Source organism: Notolepis coatsorum (assembly GCF_963971535.1).
Source record: "Notolepis coatsorum genome assembly, chromosome: 3".
Taxonomy (NCBI): Eukaryota; Metazoa; Chordata; class Actinopteri; order Aulopiformes; family Paralepididae; genus Notolepis; species Notolepis coatsorum.
Window position 1 is genome coordinate 111,796,431 of NC_140167.1, and position 17,992 is coordinate 111,814,422.

The 17,992-nt window shown below is 45.9% G+C and overlaps 1 protein-coding gene across 1 annotated transcript in view; it reads left to right on the top strand.

Annotated features, from left to right (window-relative positions):
* The first annotated feature begins 3,291 nt into the window (after positions 1-3,291).
* The window catches only part of chmp2ba (charged multivesicular body protein 2Ba), a 70,558-nt gene continuing 55,857 nt past the window's right edge, over positions 3,292-17,992 (top strand). The window contains exons 1-2 of the mRNA XM_084310022.1: positions 3,292-3,471; positions 8,164-8,255. Of these exons, the coding sequence (XP_084166148.1) occupies positions 3,438-3,471; positions 8,164-8,255 (126 nt within the window). The 5' untranslated portion in view covers positions 3,292-3,437. The remainder of the gene's footprint in view (positions 3,472-8,163; positions 8,256-17,992) is intronic.

The following is a 17,992-nucleotide window of genomic DNA, read 5'->3' on the forward strand; positions in this document are numbered from 1 at the left end:
ACAAAATGGCATCCAATGTAACAAAAAAAGTCAACCAACGAACTAGATTCTTGTACCGGATATCCTCTCTGGTAAACTAGAATACCCTGAAGACTCTGGCAGGAGCACTCATTCAAGGGTACTACGACTATGCGTGCACCTCATGGTACCAAAGCACCTCAAAGGCGCTTAAATCAAAATTACAAACATCACAAAACAAACTGGTCAGACTACTACTTGACCTGAACCCCAGAACCCACCTCACCCCTGCCCACTTTGACAACCTAGGATGGCTTAGAGTAGACGACAGAGTACAGCAACTTGCAATGGGCCTGGTCTACAAGATACACTATACGACCGGGGTACCCATGTACATGTCAAAATACTTCCCAAAGGTCAGTGAATACCACAACCACTACACCAGAGGAAGCTCAACAAATCATGTAAAACCCAGATTCGGCTCAAACAAGGGACTAAACACGTTTCGCAATTATGCCACAACAATGTGGAACGCCCTACCCAAAGCTGTAAAGGAATGTGAATCACTACCCACATTCAAAACCGCTCTTAAAGAGCACCTACGGGAGGCTGCAATTCGAAACTGGCCACCGTAAATGCCCAAAACCCCCACCACCTCCTAATAGACAGTCTCCTCCCCACCGCATGTATATATTCCCTCCCCGCCGTATGTATATTTCTCTCCCACCCACCCACCCCCTCCTAATGTACAGTCCCCTCCCCATCATATGTATATACTCTGTCAGGATCTAGGGGTAACAGTACTGTATATTTGAATACCGTTTATGTCACAAATGTATCAGTACTAAATACCTATATGTCCCTATGCCATAAATGTCATGTATGTTGTGTATGTCATAAATGTCTATATGAATTGAAAATGGGGGACCCTGATGGAAACAAGACAAACGTCTTTCTCAGGTCTGCATCCCCTTAACAATTGTATGTATTGAGCCGTACTGTATTGTACCCATTCTGCAATCTGTTAAATAAAGTTTTCATTAATTCATTCATTCAAGTACCGGCAGTGGTGCGTTATTGAAATCATCGGGGGTTGCACGCACTGCGCTCCCGCGAATGCGCATTTAATGTCCCCTCGCTTGAGCACAGACTAAAGACAGTGCCTAATGTGCCTACGAATGGAATGTAACACATGTCTTCACAACAAGTTAGGTGTGAATGTATCTGAGAACGTATTTAACACACCTGATGACCGGCGCTATTGATATGCAAATAGCGAGTACTTATCATGGGGTGGCACGGAGTGCAACCCCGTCCCATGAAGAACGCATGCCGGAGTACCGGAAGAAGATAGTGGCACGGTGGTGTAGTGGTTAACACTGTCGCCTCACAGCAAGAAGGTCCGGTTCTATTCCCGCTTGGGGACCAGGTTTCCATGATGCCAGTTACCCAGGTGGGGTATCTCCCAGGCCTTTCTGTGTGGAGTTTGCATGTTCTCCCCGTGCTCGCAAGGGTTTCCCCCCCAATAAGATAAACCCAATCGAAAAACATGCACAACAATAGATCGCTAACGCTGTGGCGTCCTTGACGAAGACGGACAGGAGCACTTGGATTGGTCCCCTGGCGCGGCTCACGTTGACGCCTGTCTGCTCCCGGCTGCCCTTGGGGGGGAAGGACGACGGGATGGGTTAATCGCAGATACGAATTGCATGCATGCATCGCATGTGTGCCGATTGATGACCTCTGAGCAGGTCCTAAATTAAATTATTATTAAGTACAGGCTACAGGCTTTCCGGTTTTGACAAAACAATTATAGAAACGTGTGAAGTGCACAACATTTCCTCGTTTAAGCCACTGCAACGGCTTTGCCTGAAGAATTTACTACATGACCGGGACGTTCTAGCTTGTTTGCCGACAGGATTCGGCAAAAGTTTGGTCCGTTCGGAGGCAGCTTCCAGGGGAAGTACATACACCGGAAATTCTACCCCACACACACTTTCGGCAGTAGTTCTTTACCAGGCTTTATCTCACGGAGAAGATAAAACTGGGAACGAGGTTACTTTAAAGTCAACCTCTGTGGTAAACCGATAGAGATAGACACAGAAACAGGTAATGCTTGTGGAGGGGCCCCACACTGTGTGCTTCAGGGCTAGATTTATCACTGCTGGGTCTCCCTGCGTGATGAGGCCGTTTAGCGGCGGTCCCTGCAGTCCTCCACTGATTACAGTCCAACATCTTCCCTAATAACTTTAACAAGAACAATGCCTCGGGACAACACACGCACACACACACACACACACACACATACGCACACACATGCATGTACGCGCGCACAGACACTAACAAAGACACTGCTCCTCAGAGATAGACAGCTAAGGGCTACTCTCCTTTTCGTCTTCCCCGCTCAAAGTCACCCCTCTCTCCTCTGGCTGAAACTTGCCACTGTCCTTTAGTTGTAGAGTGAAACTCCCCCCTGCCCCCTTTCTTTCCTCTACCCCCCCCCCCCCCCCCCACACACACACACACACATACGCCACGCAGGCGCAGCAGCCCCACCCTCCCTTCCATCTTGGAGGGAGACCAGAGTTTCCACCAAATTGAGTTGGTTATGGTTCAAGTGTCCCACATCGCCCCTCAAGTCGATCTGTGCATTAATATGAGAAACAGGCCCATGAATACACACTGAAATGCGCCGGGTCCATGACCTCTTGGGATAGACAGCGTTGTGTAGAAAACACAAGGGGGAGGGAAACGAGAAGGAAGGAGTTTTATGACAGCGCGTGAAGCCGCTGGGGTTGTTTTTATGGAGAGTATTTGGATTGTTGATCTGGGATACTATACATTTTCATTGGCTCTCTTAGCAACATATGCTCTCGTAACTTACATGTGTGCAGTGAAATGTCTCCAATCTTTTTTTGTAAAATTGTATAGCTTAGAATTGTATTATGTAGACTAGGGGAAACTTGAGAGAGGGGGGGGGGCTGCATATCCCCCCCCCCAGTCAAGACATCAGCCGGATTAATATGATGGAAACATTAAATTTAAATCCTCTATGCCAAAATGTTAATATAACCTAGCTTGACCTCATAGCACCCTGCTACTGGTAGCATGCATACATAAGATATTTCTCTTATTACCCCTGGTCAGTCCATTCCCGTTCTTCTTGCCTCGCAGAGTTCAGTTTGATGTACTAGTGTTGCCATTCACATATTAGAAGAGTGAGTTGGCTCGGGACGGGGCTGTAGCGCCCTCTAAAGGCATGCCGGGACACACAGAGGGAGAGTCCCGTGACGTCAGGTGGGGGACAGTGAGTCAGGGACGTCATGTGTGGAAGGAGGCATTCCAACCGTCGACCAGGAAATCAGTTGTCGATAGCAGGTAGAGTCATAGAAGTGCGGTTGTGTTAGGAATTAAACAAAAACAGGCGATTGGTGTAGGCTTTGTATTTATTATACAAGTAGTAGAAACACTTCAGCGCCATGGCTTCCCTATTCAAAAAGAAGACAGTCGACGGTAAGTTTGTTCTTCGTTGTGACAACAAGACAACTTGTTTGTAGCTTTCGTGTGATGGGCTGTGTAGTGTGTGAACCATCCAGTTCTACCTGTTCTGCGTCCAATTTTCAAAAGTAAGTTTTGTTTACTGCCGGGGTTTTGACGCCATAACCATTCTCGTCCTAAAATCGTTACAAGTTTCGTCATTGTTCAAATTGAAATGGCTTTTACCCGAAGTAAACACGTTGTTTTTGTTGTTGTTGAACTTGGCAGGCTTGTTATTATCAATGCACATGGTGTACACTTATAGCCGTTAGGTCAGGACGTCACCTTTCAGTGAAACTGCAAGTTAGCCTACATGCTCCATTGAACACAGGTTGTCCCACGTTGAAACACAACATTAGCTAGTCATAAATGGGTAGGTATACATTTATTTGAGCTCAATTACCATGTTCTGAAGTAGGGGAAAGATAAATGTGACTCCACAATATGCTTGGCTGCTGAAAAGTGAATCAACTGAGATATGACAGGTTTGCTTTTGCTTTCCCACAGCATAGCAGGGCTACTGCACCTTCATCCCTCTACTCCGACCTCTTAACTCATCATTTATATAGTCCTCTAAATATATGGATTATGTTATTTGGTGTCCATTAAAGATTAAACTATTAAATCATCTCTGCCTTGGGCTTTATAGAACTTGTTAGAACGTAGATTTTCAGAGAGAGAGATCTCCATGTACAGTATGTCCATGAAATCAAGGGTACCCAAAATAAGAAATGATCATAATATAAAGTTGACTAGGACTGATATTGAGCTACGTTAATATTGCACGTTAATTGTAATATCAAAATGAATGTGCTCTGCTGTCAAAATGATCTCTGAAGCCTTTCAATCAAAACATTTCCACATTGTTCCCCAGGCTAGGTCACCGACCTTACAAGGTCAGAATGTAAAATTGGCTTTCCTGCTATAAAAATCAATTATGAATCATCAATCACTCTCTATATACTAATTACATCCACACTTTGGGACCGCTTTTCTAGACACGTTATAGATTAAGCTTACACCTTGCTGGATCCCTAAATTCTTTTGAATGGAGATTTCCATATGAAATATCATGTCCTACGGGCTTAATTACGCCTGCCTACGCCTGCCAGTATATATTGTGAAGATCAAAGCTTAACCCCCACACCCTCATCGGCCCAACATTCTCAAAACGAAACTTTCCAGTGCAAATACCCATTCCTATACCGTAAAATCGTAAATACATATCCTTTAAGCCAAGTGATATACGTTTATATCTAAATGAAGAGAGACCCCCCCCCCCCCCCCCCAGTTCACCTGCTGTATAGAGATGCTCCACTTTCAGTTGTGGGTTACTATTACCCAAGCAGTTAAGTCATGGCATCCATCTCTCCATCTCCTTCTTCTCTCATCTCGTTCTCCGGGCATGATGTCGTGCCAGGCGTTGCCCAGGCTGGGTGTGTCTGGGTGTCGGTGCAGTGGTATTATCCGGTCGTTTTGGCATGTGCGTGTACGGCGTACGAGGGTGGCGAGATCACACGTATATTTGTAGGGCGATATCCCTCCCACTTCTGAGACGTGGTCGACACGTCACCTTGTACGCAATACGATACGCACGCGTTCACTCTCACAGGTGGGACTGGCTCTCTCAGGACCTTTGACCGGGTGGATATGATGGGAAACCAAGTAGAGAAATATTGAGTATTTTTCATTGTTTTTTTATTTTGACATTTTATTTAGTTAGCATCACCCCGTGGTTTCCACTTTAAATTAACGTATCATGACATTATTTACAACCCATATACAGATTGCAGTCAGTTAGCTATTATAAATATATATTTTATGTTTAGTGTTTATCCTACAAATTATTATTTTTATTTAATTTCTTTATGGCTCCTATTTTGTTCCCATTTCCTTTTTTTTTTTTATTATTTTAATTTATTCACTTTTTATTTATTTCTTTTGTTTCATTTGGACCTCATGTGTGCAAATGGTCTTATATTGTAACATTCAAAAGCACTTGGGACAACTTCTGGTGTCCAAACCAATTCACATCTCTTTCACATTTGGCTGGGTGAACTGTAGGTCTGTGGTTTCAGTGAAATTGTGTATGTTAATGTGTCCAGACCTGTGGTTGGATGTCTGTGACTCGGGGACATGCAGTATCGGTTACGGTTACAATATCAGTTTTATTACATCCTTTTATCAACACATTAATTCCTTTGTGGTATGCCAGTTTAGTTATGAAAAATGGATCAGTCATACTTTATTATAATTTCTTATAATTTTGTAATAAACGTTATATTATAAGTTCTTGATAACTTAAAAAGAAAATACTGCTGTTGGCATAGAAACAGCGGTTTCTCTGTGTGTAGGCTGTTCCATCCTCAAATATATCCACTGATGCTATGGGTAACGGGTTCCTCGAGCATGTTCACAGCCAGCAGTCTATTTGTGCTTTCTCACTGTGCAGCATTTGACATATGGCATTACACACACACACACCCACACACACACACACACACACACAGGCGGGTTGGCTAATAGGCGTTGAATAGATGGTTTAGATTCCATCGTCAGCCCTGTGCGTGAAAAATGTGCTGCTGGCGCTATTGTCCCTGGCTGGTAGAGCTGCTCCTCCCATGCCACCTAGAGCTCACCTAAAGCCACTGTGGCTTAACAGGCTTCCCAGTCTAGGCTGCAGTGTGGCTACTTCACAAGCTGTGACGGGACTATAGGGATTTACTAAGGAGGAGGCAGAACGTAGACCATAGGGCTGTCGCCTTTTGTTAAAAAATCTAATTAGTTGGAATGTGGCAATATGCTGCTGGCCTAAATATACTGTAAATTAAATGGATTAGTTAGTTACACAATCTGCTGTCCAGTGTCTCCGGTTACTGTAATTAGTTAAAAGTGACCGTATCGGTATCGACAGAGAATAGTGATTTTCTTATGGTATCTGTATTTGTCTAATGACTCCTTATATGCTCCCTAAAACTGTTCTCTGTAGTGTTGTCAAAAATATCAAATATCGATACATATCGATACTGAATATTTAAAACGGTTTCGATACTCATTTCCCGAAATATCGATACTTTCTGCAGTATCGATACCAGCTGGCTTGCTCGCAGTGTTCTACCGCAAGTTGTTGAACTCCTCCGCTGCAGCCCTCCCCCTCGCAGACCTGTCTTCAGTTTGTAAACTGATTTTAGCTCCGAAGATGGCCAGTGCAGAGCCTCCGCAACTTGTGCTTGTGGATAAAGAAAACAGCAGAAGTGCTGTTTGGAAGTACTTCGGGTTTGAAGTAAACGACGAAGGAAAAGCTAAAGCGTTGTTACAGAGCAGTGCCAACGATACAGCTATTAGCTAACGTTAGCTTATGCTAGCTAGCTGGCCACCTTTATAATTACTTCATGGAAATGGAGTAACGTTAAGTCGACTTCATACTAACTACACTAGTACACGTATGAACTCGACATAACGTTACCCCGTTTTGGGAAAAGCTAAAGATGCCCATTTGCAAGTGTTGTTCCAGAGCAGTGCCAACGACACAGCTATTAGCTAACGTTAGCTTATGCTAGCTAGCTGGCCACCTTTATAATTACTTCATGGAAACGGAGTAACGTTAAGTCGAGTTCATACTAACTACACTAGTACACGTATGAACTCGACATAACGTTAACCCGTTTCCATGAAGTGTTTAAATAGCAGCAATCTTGTTGAAAATGTAACGTTAATAAATGCTCAGAGTCTGAGCATAGCTCCGGAGAAATCTCTCTCTCTCTCTCGCTCTCGCTCGCCGTCATGAAAATTGTTGTAGTTGTTGTTTTAACCAAATAAAAAGCAGCAGCACTATTGCATAACTGAGTCACGTTTGCTATGTATTTCTTTCTTTAGGGGAGTTTGTTTCACAGTTTTAGCATGATGTTTTATAGATTTTTTTTATAGATTTTTTTATAGGCTAGGTTAAACAGGTTTTTGTTTTTAAGAGGGGTTTGATTTTAGATTAGATAATTTAGTTATTTTTAAATGTCTGATCTAAAGATAAACAAAGGGTTTTAAAAGTGTTATATTTATCTTCTCTTATAGTACCAGAGAGAAGCTGAGGAGAATCAACCAGCAACAAAAGCAAAATTTGTTTAAAAAAGAAAAGAGAACTTATTATTATTATTATTTTTCAAGGTATCGTATCGAAGTCGAAATTCCAGTATCGTGACAACTAGGGCTGTCTTAAATACTTCGAAGCTTCGAAGTATTTAAGACAGCCCTACTACAAACCATTCAAATCGATAACATAAGCAATTGTTTGCGTGCGATTATGAAAAGGCATGGAGCTGCCTTATGTTGCTGTAAATATGAGATTTTATATCGGATGATGAAATATTGGAGTTGAGTGGTGGAGCTCAATAGGAAAAAAGCCATATGAAAAATCATAGCTGTAAATGTGTGATGTTTTATGTCGGGTACTGAAAAATATTATATCGGATGATGAAATATTGGAGTTGAGTGGTGGAGCTCAATAGAAAAAAAGCCATATGAAAAATCATAGCTGTAAATGTGTGATGTTTTATGTCAGGTACTGAAAAATATAACCTTTTTTCCATATCTTTCCATCCCATTCTCTCTCCCTCCCTCTCTCTCTCTCTCTCTCTCTCTCTCTCTCCCTCTACGTTTCTTTTCCCGTCTCAGACATTATCAAGGAGCAGTCTAAGGAGCTGCGTGGCACTCAGAGACAGATCACCAGGGACCGCACTGCACTGGAGAGACAAGAGAAGCAAATGGTGGGAAACACACACACACACACACACACACTAGGGCTGCATGATTTGGTGAAAGAGTGCGATTGCGATTATTGTGGACAATATTGCGATTTGCGATTGCCATATAATACATTTCAAACCTTTATTTTAACTCGAAAGGCAACTGATGTTTCCCTCATTTACAGTCACATCAAGTGTACAGAGTTAAGCAAAGAAAAGGCATATAAAATCACACAGAATATAAAATCATAACAATAACACAAGTAAGGACGACAATCAATTAACACATTCGGGGCCATTGGGATGCGTCTAATAAATCTCTAGAGGACCAGCAAATGTAAACAGACTTGGGGCTGTTTGTAGAGCTAAATCTATACTTTATAGTATTGCTATCTGTCCATTCTCATGTCAATTGAGTCCATAAACCGTCCCTTCAAAATGGCTTAAAGAAAAAAAAATGTCATCAATACGTTCTCATTTTATAGCGCTGTTACGACCCTGGCTCAAAGGGAAGCAACATTAGTGCACACAGACATCTGGTCTGTGTTTAAACCAAAAGACTATTCTAATTACGATAACTAGCTCAAACTAAAGATCTAGGGATGCACCGATATGAAAATTGGCCACCGATACCGATACAGATTGTTCAACTAACACAATCGGCCGATACCGATACCGATACTTGTGGCAAAAAATAAGTATTTGTAATTTTTTTAATTTAATTAAAAAAAATTTTTTTTAATGAAACTACTGTATATTTGTATGTTTTGTATTTGTAGGCCTCTTTACTTACTTAAAAAAAGGAAACATCAAGAAATATGTTTATGGTATTAATTCCACCATGCCATGTAGCACTATCCCTCTCCCAGTATCGTCTGGCGGCCTGCAGATGGATACTATTCTCTCAACCAGAGCTCTCAGCCAATGCAATAGAACCATTTTGATTGACAGTCGATTCGGCCAATTACGCCACACCGCTAGCACCCACCTCCTGCTGTTCTTACCACCAATCGGCAAGCGTTTATTCATTTTCTACTTTCGGGCATGCCGCCATTGATCTGCTTGCGAGAGCACAACAAACTTAACGTAGCTAATACGTTAGCTGCCCGGCCCGCCGACCAGCGCTCCACAGCATGACCAAATGAGACATACTGATTTTACTGCAACAAATGTTATAATAAAACAAAGCCTTTCTATACATTTGTCTGGTTGAAAACTTTATTAACAGATTGCAGAATGGGTAGTTGGGTACGGAATGAGCAACGGAATGGAACTGAGCTATGAACGGAGTAATGCCTTGTTTACTGCTATCTTCGGGTAAATACTATGCTGATGACAAAGACACAGACCTTAGCATGGAACTATTCTCCAACGACGGAAATTAGAGAACAGTACGGGATAAGATGGGACATGGACAAGATTAAATACTTAGGGGTGAACATCACGAGAGGGGTGGAGAAACTGTTTGAGGCGAATTATACACAGATAAATCAGAACATCAAGAGAGACCTAGAGAGATGGACAGTAATGCCCTTGGACTTCAATTCAAGAATAGAGGTCATTAAAATGAACATACTATCAAGGTTACTGTACCTATTCCAGTCACTACCGATACAAATACCACAGAATCAATTCAGGGAGTGGGACAGACTGATATCGAGGTTCATATGGGCGGGGAGAAGACCACGGGTCAGATATAAAACACTACAACTACCAAAGGAAGAGGGAGGGATGGCAGTACCCAACCTACAAGATTATTACTATGCAGCACAACTGAGAGCAGTGACGTGCTGGTGTAACGACAGATATGAGGCAAGATGGAAAGACATTGAAAAAGAAGGGGAGGGATACAAGGTACAAGCTCTGGTGGGGGATAGGGAACTATTTAAAGAAAAAGAGGGACTATTAGATCCAATCACCAAATGCACCTTGACCATATGGAACAGGGTAGTAAAAACACACAAATTGGAGAAGCAGTCAGGGGTCCTGAGATGGGTAGCACATGACAAGAGATTCAAACCAGGGAGGTTAGACCATGGATTCAGAAGGTGGGAGAGGGGGGGGGGCAACAGCAATATGCAAAATGATAGAGAAGGGAGAAATGCAGACACTACAAAAATTAAAGGAGAAATTTGGACTAGAAAACAGGGACCACTTCAGATATCTACAGGTTAGAGACTACTACAACAAAGAAATAAGGGGGGCCAAAGACGAGGAACAGAATGGAATAATAAAGATGATAGTATGGGCATACGAAGGGGGGCAAGGAAGAGTAATATCAGCAATATACCGGGCTATAATGACCAGCAAGGGACACACGACAGATTACATAAGGGAGAAATGGGAGAGAGAGCTAGAGATAGAAATAACAGGGAAGGAATGGGGGAACATATGCGAGGTACAACATTCAACAACAGGATCGAGAATATGGAAAGAATTTGGATGGAAAAACATAATCAGATTCTTTATAACCCCAGAGCTGAAGGGAAAATATGCACCAACACAAAAAGCATGCTGGAGGATGTGTGGGAAGGAGGGGGCAAATCACACGCACATATTCTGGGGATGTCAGAAGCTGAAGGGGTATTGGGAGGAGATAGGGGAAGCAATGATCAGAATATTAGGATACGGGATACCACAAACAGGACTGGTGCTTTACTTAGGAGACCTGACACACGAGGGAATACAAGGGGGGGACAAATATTTAATAAAGATAATGTTGATAGCGGCCAGAAAAGCAATAACGAGACTGTGGTATAAGGAAGACCCACCGACAATAGCAAAATGGGTAGGAATAGTGGAAGAAATACAGGATATGGAAAGGATAACACACATGCTGAGGTTACAGGAAGAGAAATTTGGGGAAAGATGGGGAAAGTGGGAGGATTATAAAAGGAACGAGAACGACATCACAGAGGAAGAACCAAATGCAACACAAGAGAGCGAAGGGTAAAGGAGGAAAGATGTTCAAGCAGGGTCTATGAACCCATGTCACACACCTGTACTTTAGTTAATATTTTCTATTTTGTTTTTGGGATATTACAAGTGCTGAATGCTTTTATACCTTATTATTTATGTCTGTTTAACGGTGTGATATTAAATATTCAGGGATGATGTGGTTTGTGTATGGGTGAAACAAAAGGCAAAGTGAAAGTTAATAAACAAGAAAAAAAAAAGAGAGGACGAAGGAGAAGGGAAGAAAGAAACTCAAGGAGGGTCTCTGGACCCAGATCACACATACAAACCTTAGTCAGCATTTATTGTCTTTGAGTAGGAATTACCTGTTTATGCCTGTTTAAGGGAGATACACAATCAGCCTTTGTATCAAATACCTAGAAAACAACAGTAGGGGAACCAGACAACTAACCATGTGATACCCATGTAAATATTTATGTGCACTGTTTTTTCTTTTCGTTTTTATTGTGATACTAGTCTCTTCATTTTTTATTATTTATTTTTTGTAAGTGCTGTCTGTCTAAATAACTGTTAATAAAAAATTTAAGTTTAAAAAAAAAAAAAAAACTATGCTGATGTTATTGAACGTGTAACACTAACTGTAACTGAGGGGTACAATTCCCTGACTGTATTGTTAGATATGATACTTACTACCACTACCTCTTGTACTTTAGACTCTGGCCACCCAGTACTAGGCATAAATAATTATGGTAAACACTCCCACGTAGATGAAACGATCCAACACAAATGTACCAAGTCGAAAGTCTGCGTTTAATAATAATTAATACATAGCAAAAGGTATGTAGAGCAATCACTTAATTACATTTATGATTTGAAATAGGATGCACTTTTATGGCAAATGAGTATTCATTGGTATATCAATAGAGAACGTCCAATCTCTGGTGGCGCAGGCGGTAAATATATAAAACCTGGAATATTTAAGGAATAATAGCAATGATACTTTAATGATTATAGAACTGGATACACTAGGGGGGAATTCCGGTCGCTTGTAAGACAACTGGAGAAGGGGGGGGGGGGTAGAGTCTGGCTGTATCCGTCTGGCCGAGGGTATCCTGGGAGAACCCACGGTTGTGCGGCTCGGTGCCTCAGCGATCCTCGATCCACAGATGAAAGCAGTTGGACTCTCTGTGGGCCGGCTTCCTTCGGTCCACGATGGAGAGACGTGAAGCGACCTCGTCGTGTAGAGCGTCTCCTCACCTGTCGTCCTCTCCGGGGGGGGGGTTTCCAACACACGGCAGTGTTGGTCTTTATCCATAGAATAATCACTGTATACAAAGCATAATCCGTGCCTGGGAAGGCGGGCTGTCGTCGGTAGAATAATCCGGTATACAGGTCCACTCGCTCGTCGGCTCTGGGGCTCCTCGGGTGCAGCCTCACATGGGGTCGGCCACCCTGGATAAGCAGCCAGTTCTCTGCCCGAAACGATGGGGTACTGACTACGATAGTATTCTCACCGCACGAAGCACTACATATGAATAGACTATTATTAGCTTAATAGACTACGTCCAACTCGACGATATAGTGCCAAATATGACTATTCAAATATTAATATACACGATGTCTCAATACCGATGGTAGGCCGAACTTGGCCTTACTCCCACACGTGGCGTCGCGGGGAGGCTTTACGTCTGTGACTCTATTGGAGGGTAAGAAACTGGACTAAAAAGGGAAGGTCCTACTTTAGTAGCGCAGTATATATACGCACTATGAACAAATAGTACCGTTAGTGGTGCGGTAGCCAGATTCCTACGCGGAACTAGGACTTGTTCGTACATGTTGAGTGGTACGTTTGAACTGGGTCTGGGGGGTATGGCAGCCTGGCACCAAGGTCTCGACCAATAGTAGAATGGAGACTATTATGGGATGTTCAGTAGGCTAGAATGGATATTCAATGCATATTGTACAAGGAATATACAAGGGATATCAAGGAATATTAGAGAATATACAAATACAATTAAATATATATATATAATAAATATATATATTCGGTTTAATCTGGCCCTTCACAACAGCCACCCCCTGATTGGTCCCAGACCTAATCAGTTAAGCAGAGACAGATTAATCGCGTTGTCTATTTACACAAGGGTTTGCTGTAGGGGTCAGTCAACTTCACAAAGTCATAGGGTTATAGGGTCATGGTCATCATCGATTGTGTCTGGGAGTCGGGGCAGTTCTATGAGCCTCGCCACGGGACGGGTGTAAGTGCGACCCTGGACAAGCACTTCAGCTGCTCGGACCTTGCCGTCGGCACCGGTGATCACTTTGCTTACGCGGCCGGCCGGCCACATAGCTCTGGGCAGTGATTGATCAATAATCATGACGACTGTTCCTTCTGTCAAATTGTCTCTCTCCTTTACCCACTTCTGGCGGGTCTGTAGAGACGGTAGGTAGTGCAGTAGGAATGTCCTTTGTTGTGCACTCTCTATGGTAGTGCAATCATCTACGTTGGGGTCTGCGGAGATAACAGTGCTCAATCCACAGAACACAGGCTTCTTATTCTCAGCCTCCTCCTGACTGGCTTCCCTCGGGATAGGCGTGGGCCACTCTCCTTCCGGGAGCTTTAGGAATGCTGGGCCGTCACTGTAGACATTGCGACGGGTGAGGTCATCTAGGGGCATTCCCCGGGTGATGACGTCAGCTGGGTTCTGTTTTGTATCAACGTAGCGCCACTCTGTTTCTCCGGTTAACTCTTCGGTTAAGTCTTGAATCTCGGTGACTCTGACTCCCACGAAGACTTTGTACTTGCATGAGTCCGATTTGATCCAGGCGAGTACTGTCGTGGAATCTGACCACAGGATTGTTCTAGACACCGGTATGGTGAGCTCACGTTGGATGAGCGTGGCTAGGTGCGCTCCGGCTAGGGCTGCGCGGAGCTCTAGGCGTGGGATAGATTGTTGCTTGCGTGGGGCTATTCTCGAGCGGGCGAGGACAAATGCTGTGTAGATCTCTCCCCCCTCTTCTTGGGCCCGCAAGTAGGCTACTGATCCGTATGCGACCTCTGAGGCGTCACTGAAGACGTGTAAGTCCATTTTACATGTCTCTGGCCTCACCGTGGGTGGGAAGTAGCTTCGGCGCATATTAACGCCTGGGAGTGAGTGGAGCTCCATCTCCCACTCTCTCCAGGTGGATGCAAGGTGTGCGGGAATGGGGTCGTCCCAGCCCTGGTCCTTGTCCCACAATGCTCGTACAATCATTTTTGCACTGGTGGTGTACGGTAGAATACATCCTAGCGGGTCATATTGTCGGGCGAGTGTTGTGTACACACTCCGTCTGGTGGTCGGCGCCGCCGCCGGCCTTCCCTGCTCCGTAGTCAGGGGCTTGTGTCTGTAGTGAAGCGAATCTGTTTTGAATCGCCACACCAATCCCAGGGTCATCTCCTGGGCTTCTCCCGGGATTGTAGCCATCCAGGTCTCGCTGCTGGCTGCCTTGTCCTCGGAGGAGAGGCTGCGCAGTACTTGCGGATCGCTGCTGGCCCACTGCCTGAGATCAAAACCGCCTTTGATCAATGAGGCGCGGAGTTTAATCAGGAGAGCCTCGGCTTCTTCCTGGGTTGAAAGGCTTTGTAGACAGTTGTCTACGTAGAAGCTGTTCTTTACGCTGTGTCGGACCTCTTCGTCCGCTGCTGGGTCCTCTGCTACATGTTTCTGTAGTGCAAATGTAGCACAGCAGGGGCTGCACGTCGTTCCGAAGGGGAGGACTTCCCATTGGTAGATGGCTGGGTGCTCATCTCCTGGCTTCTCTCTCCATAGGAACCGTAACAGGGGCTTGTCCTCCTCTACTAATCTCACCTGCAGGAACATTCCTTTAATGTCCCCGCTGATGGCCACCTTTTCCTGGCGGAAGCGGAGTAGAACGCCGAGTAGGGAGGGGCCGAGTGTGGGACCGGGCAGTAACTCTTTATTCAGATTTTGGGATCCGATCTGGTAGCTGCAGTTAAATACTATGCGGTCTTTACCGTTGTGATGGACCTTGTGGTGAGGCACGTACCACGATTCAGTGGTCTGGTCAGCCTCTTTAATGTCCATCTTTGTGACGTGTCCCGCTGTGATGAGCTTCTCAATCTCAGCGCGGTATACACTCTCTTGGGCGGGGTTCTTGGCTAAGCGCCGCTCCGTGTTCAGCAGGTACCGTTCTGTGGCGTTTGTCTTGGCGTGGAAAGTAGGCATTCCTTCTCGCCGCAGGAGTGGCGTGGCGTATCTCAACACGCCGTTGACCGGGACTCTCTTGGTCCCTGTCTCGAGGAGGTGAATGGCGTAAATGTCATCTTTAGAGCGAATGTCTTTCTTTCCGTTCTTAAAGGGCATTTGTTCCAAGGTCCGTAACCGCTCTACGTGTTGCAGGAGTGCGGTTTCTCCCTCTGTGACTCGGGAGTGGAGACATCTAGTGGCTGTACTTCGGTTGAGAGATTTGGCGAGCGGGCCTTGGAGAGTCCATCCCAAACGGGTCTCGACTGCTGCAGGACAGCCTCGGGGTCCGGTATGAACCCGGTCTATCGGGACAATGAGGTCTGCATGGTCGGAGCCTATCAACAGGGTCGGCATAGCATTGTCTATGAGCGGGATCGGTAACTTGCGCAGATGTGCATATTTCTCCATCAGCTTGGCGACGGGGTATGTGTACCGCGACAGTCCTATTTCTTGGCTGGTGAAAGCGTCTGTAATCTGGTACCGTCGCTCAGGCTGGCCGCTTGCTGCGATAGAGAATGAGACATTCTCGCCCTTTATCGTCTTCAAATCTCGTCTTATTGTCCGAATTGTCATTTGGGTTTCGCTTCCCCGCAGCCCTAGCTGGGCCGCAGCGGAGGCGAGCAGAAGGGTCTTCTCTGACCCGTCATCGAGGACGGCGTAAGTGTCCAGGACTTTATTCTGGTAGCTTAGTGTCACACGCACTACTTTTAGGAGTACTCGGGCTCCACTGCTGCTGGCGGGATCGATGTACATGACGCTCGCTTTGCTGCTGGATGGTGCGGGTGAAGGGCGCCGTCTGTTACTGTCGTGAAGTATGTCCAGATGGGCTCCATCGCACTTGGTGCACCTTTTCTTTAAGCGGCATTCGGCTGCCATGTGTGAGCGCGCACAGCGAAAACAGCGCTTGTTGGACTTTATCCATTGACTTGCTTCCTCCGCGTTCAGCTTGGGGAAGGAGTCACATTGCGCTAGCCAGTGTTCTTTCTCACAGTAGGGGCACACTATCTTCCACTTCTCCGTTCTGGAGGGGGTACTGTGGCTCCTGCTGCTCGGTACTGACTCCGATTGGTGCATCACAGTCACCGATCTTCTTCCATCATTTAGTCGTCTGGTTCCTTCTCTGGAGCCAGGGGTGCTCCGTCCGAATGTATCTAGCCGTAGGCTGCTGACTTCTCTCGCCAGGAAGTCTGCTAGATCGAGGAGGTTCGGGGCCATTCGGGTCTCGGTGGTCTCTCTGCCGCCTAAAACGCTCCTGTCGAGCGGGCGGCAGCTTCTCCAAGATCCTTTCCACATTTGAGTTGGCGTAAAGTTCATGCCTCCCCTTCTCTCTCTGCGCTCCCAACATCCCTACCAGGGACTGCACTCTGATGGACAGGTCGTCCAGTGCTCGATTGTCTATTGCTGGGGGTAAGCGGTCGATGTGTCGGATCTCCTGGATCACGTAATCCCATATGCGCCCATACCTCTGGTCCAATGCTACCAGCGCTGCTGTGTATGGGGTGGTGGAAGTCGCGTAGGCGAGCGCTATATTATGTGCGCGGGGTACCTTTAAGTGCTTCAGTAGGATGGCGTATTTATGGCGTTCATCCAATACATCCACCAACATGGTCTCCAGACACATGCAGAGTTCTGTATACTGGGCCCGGTTCTCTTGGGTGAAGTCGGGTACCATAGGCGGGCCAATGTATGACGCTGACTGTGGATACATCGGCGAGCGTTGGGGGAGAGGCCTCCTAGGCGAGTCTCCTCCCGCTCCTTGGTATGGGCTGGTACCGGCAGTGTACCATGGCCCGCTTGTCCAGGTGCTGTTCCTCGGTGCGGGTCGTGCGTCGTGCTCACCCGGGTATAGAGTCGGGGGTCTGTAGCGCAGCTCCGCGGGAGTATAGCCTGGGCTGTACCGGACCTCCTGGTCCGGTAGAGTACTGTGCTGTCGTCGGGCGTGGTTCTCCTCCTCTTCCTCTTCGTCTTCAGTTAGGTCATCCAGTGCTTGTAGTCTCTGGTTTAGCCTCTCCACAGGATATGCTGCTCCTTCCCGGTTGCTAGGTCTCGCTTGGACCGGTGGGGGGAGGTGGTCTGTGGGGGGTATAGACCTCGTCTGTTGGTCAAGTTCAGGGTTGTTTACTCGGCTAGGGGATGCCGCCCTGGAGGTGTGTCTAGACGAGTTCCTGGAGCCTCTGGCGGAGGGAGAGGGTGTTGTCCGTCTGATCAGCTGTTCTATTAGTTGCGCTTGCTGTCTGTCGCGCTCTGCGTCCCGTAGAGCACCAGCAGCGGCTCGCTGGCTGTCTGCTCGGTCTCGGGCCACATTCTCTTCCCTCTGAATGCGTCTTATTTCTAGACGTATATGCTCTTCTTCGCTCCGCTGCTGGATCTGCAGTCGGTCGCGTTCAGCAGCGGCGTTCAGGCTGATGAGGAAGGCCTGCTGTAGGGTCCTCTCTGCCTCGCTGGGAGAGGGCGGTTGTATAGGGGAGCCTTCCCTCGGGGTACTCCTTGCGGAGCCTTGGAGCTCTATCTCCACGGTGCTCTCCCCGTCTTCTTCCGTGCCGAGTTCTCTCTCGGTAGCGTTGTATTCCTCCCGGGACTCATCGGGGACTACTT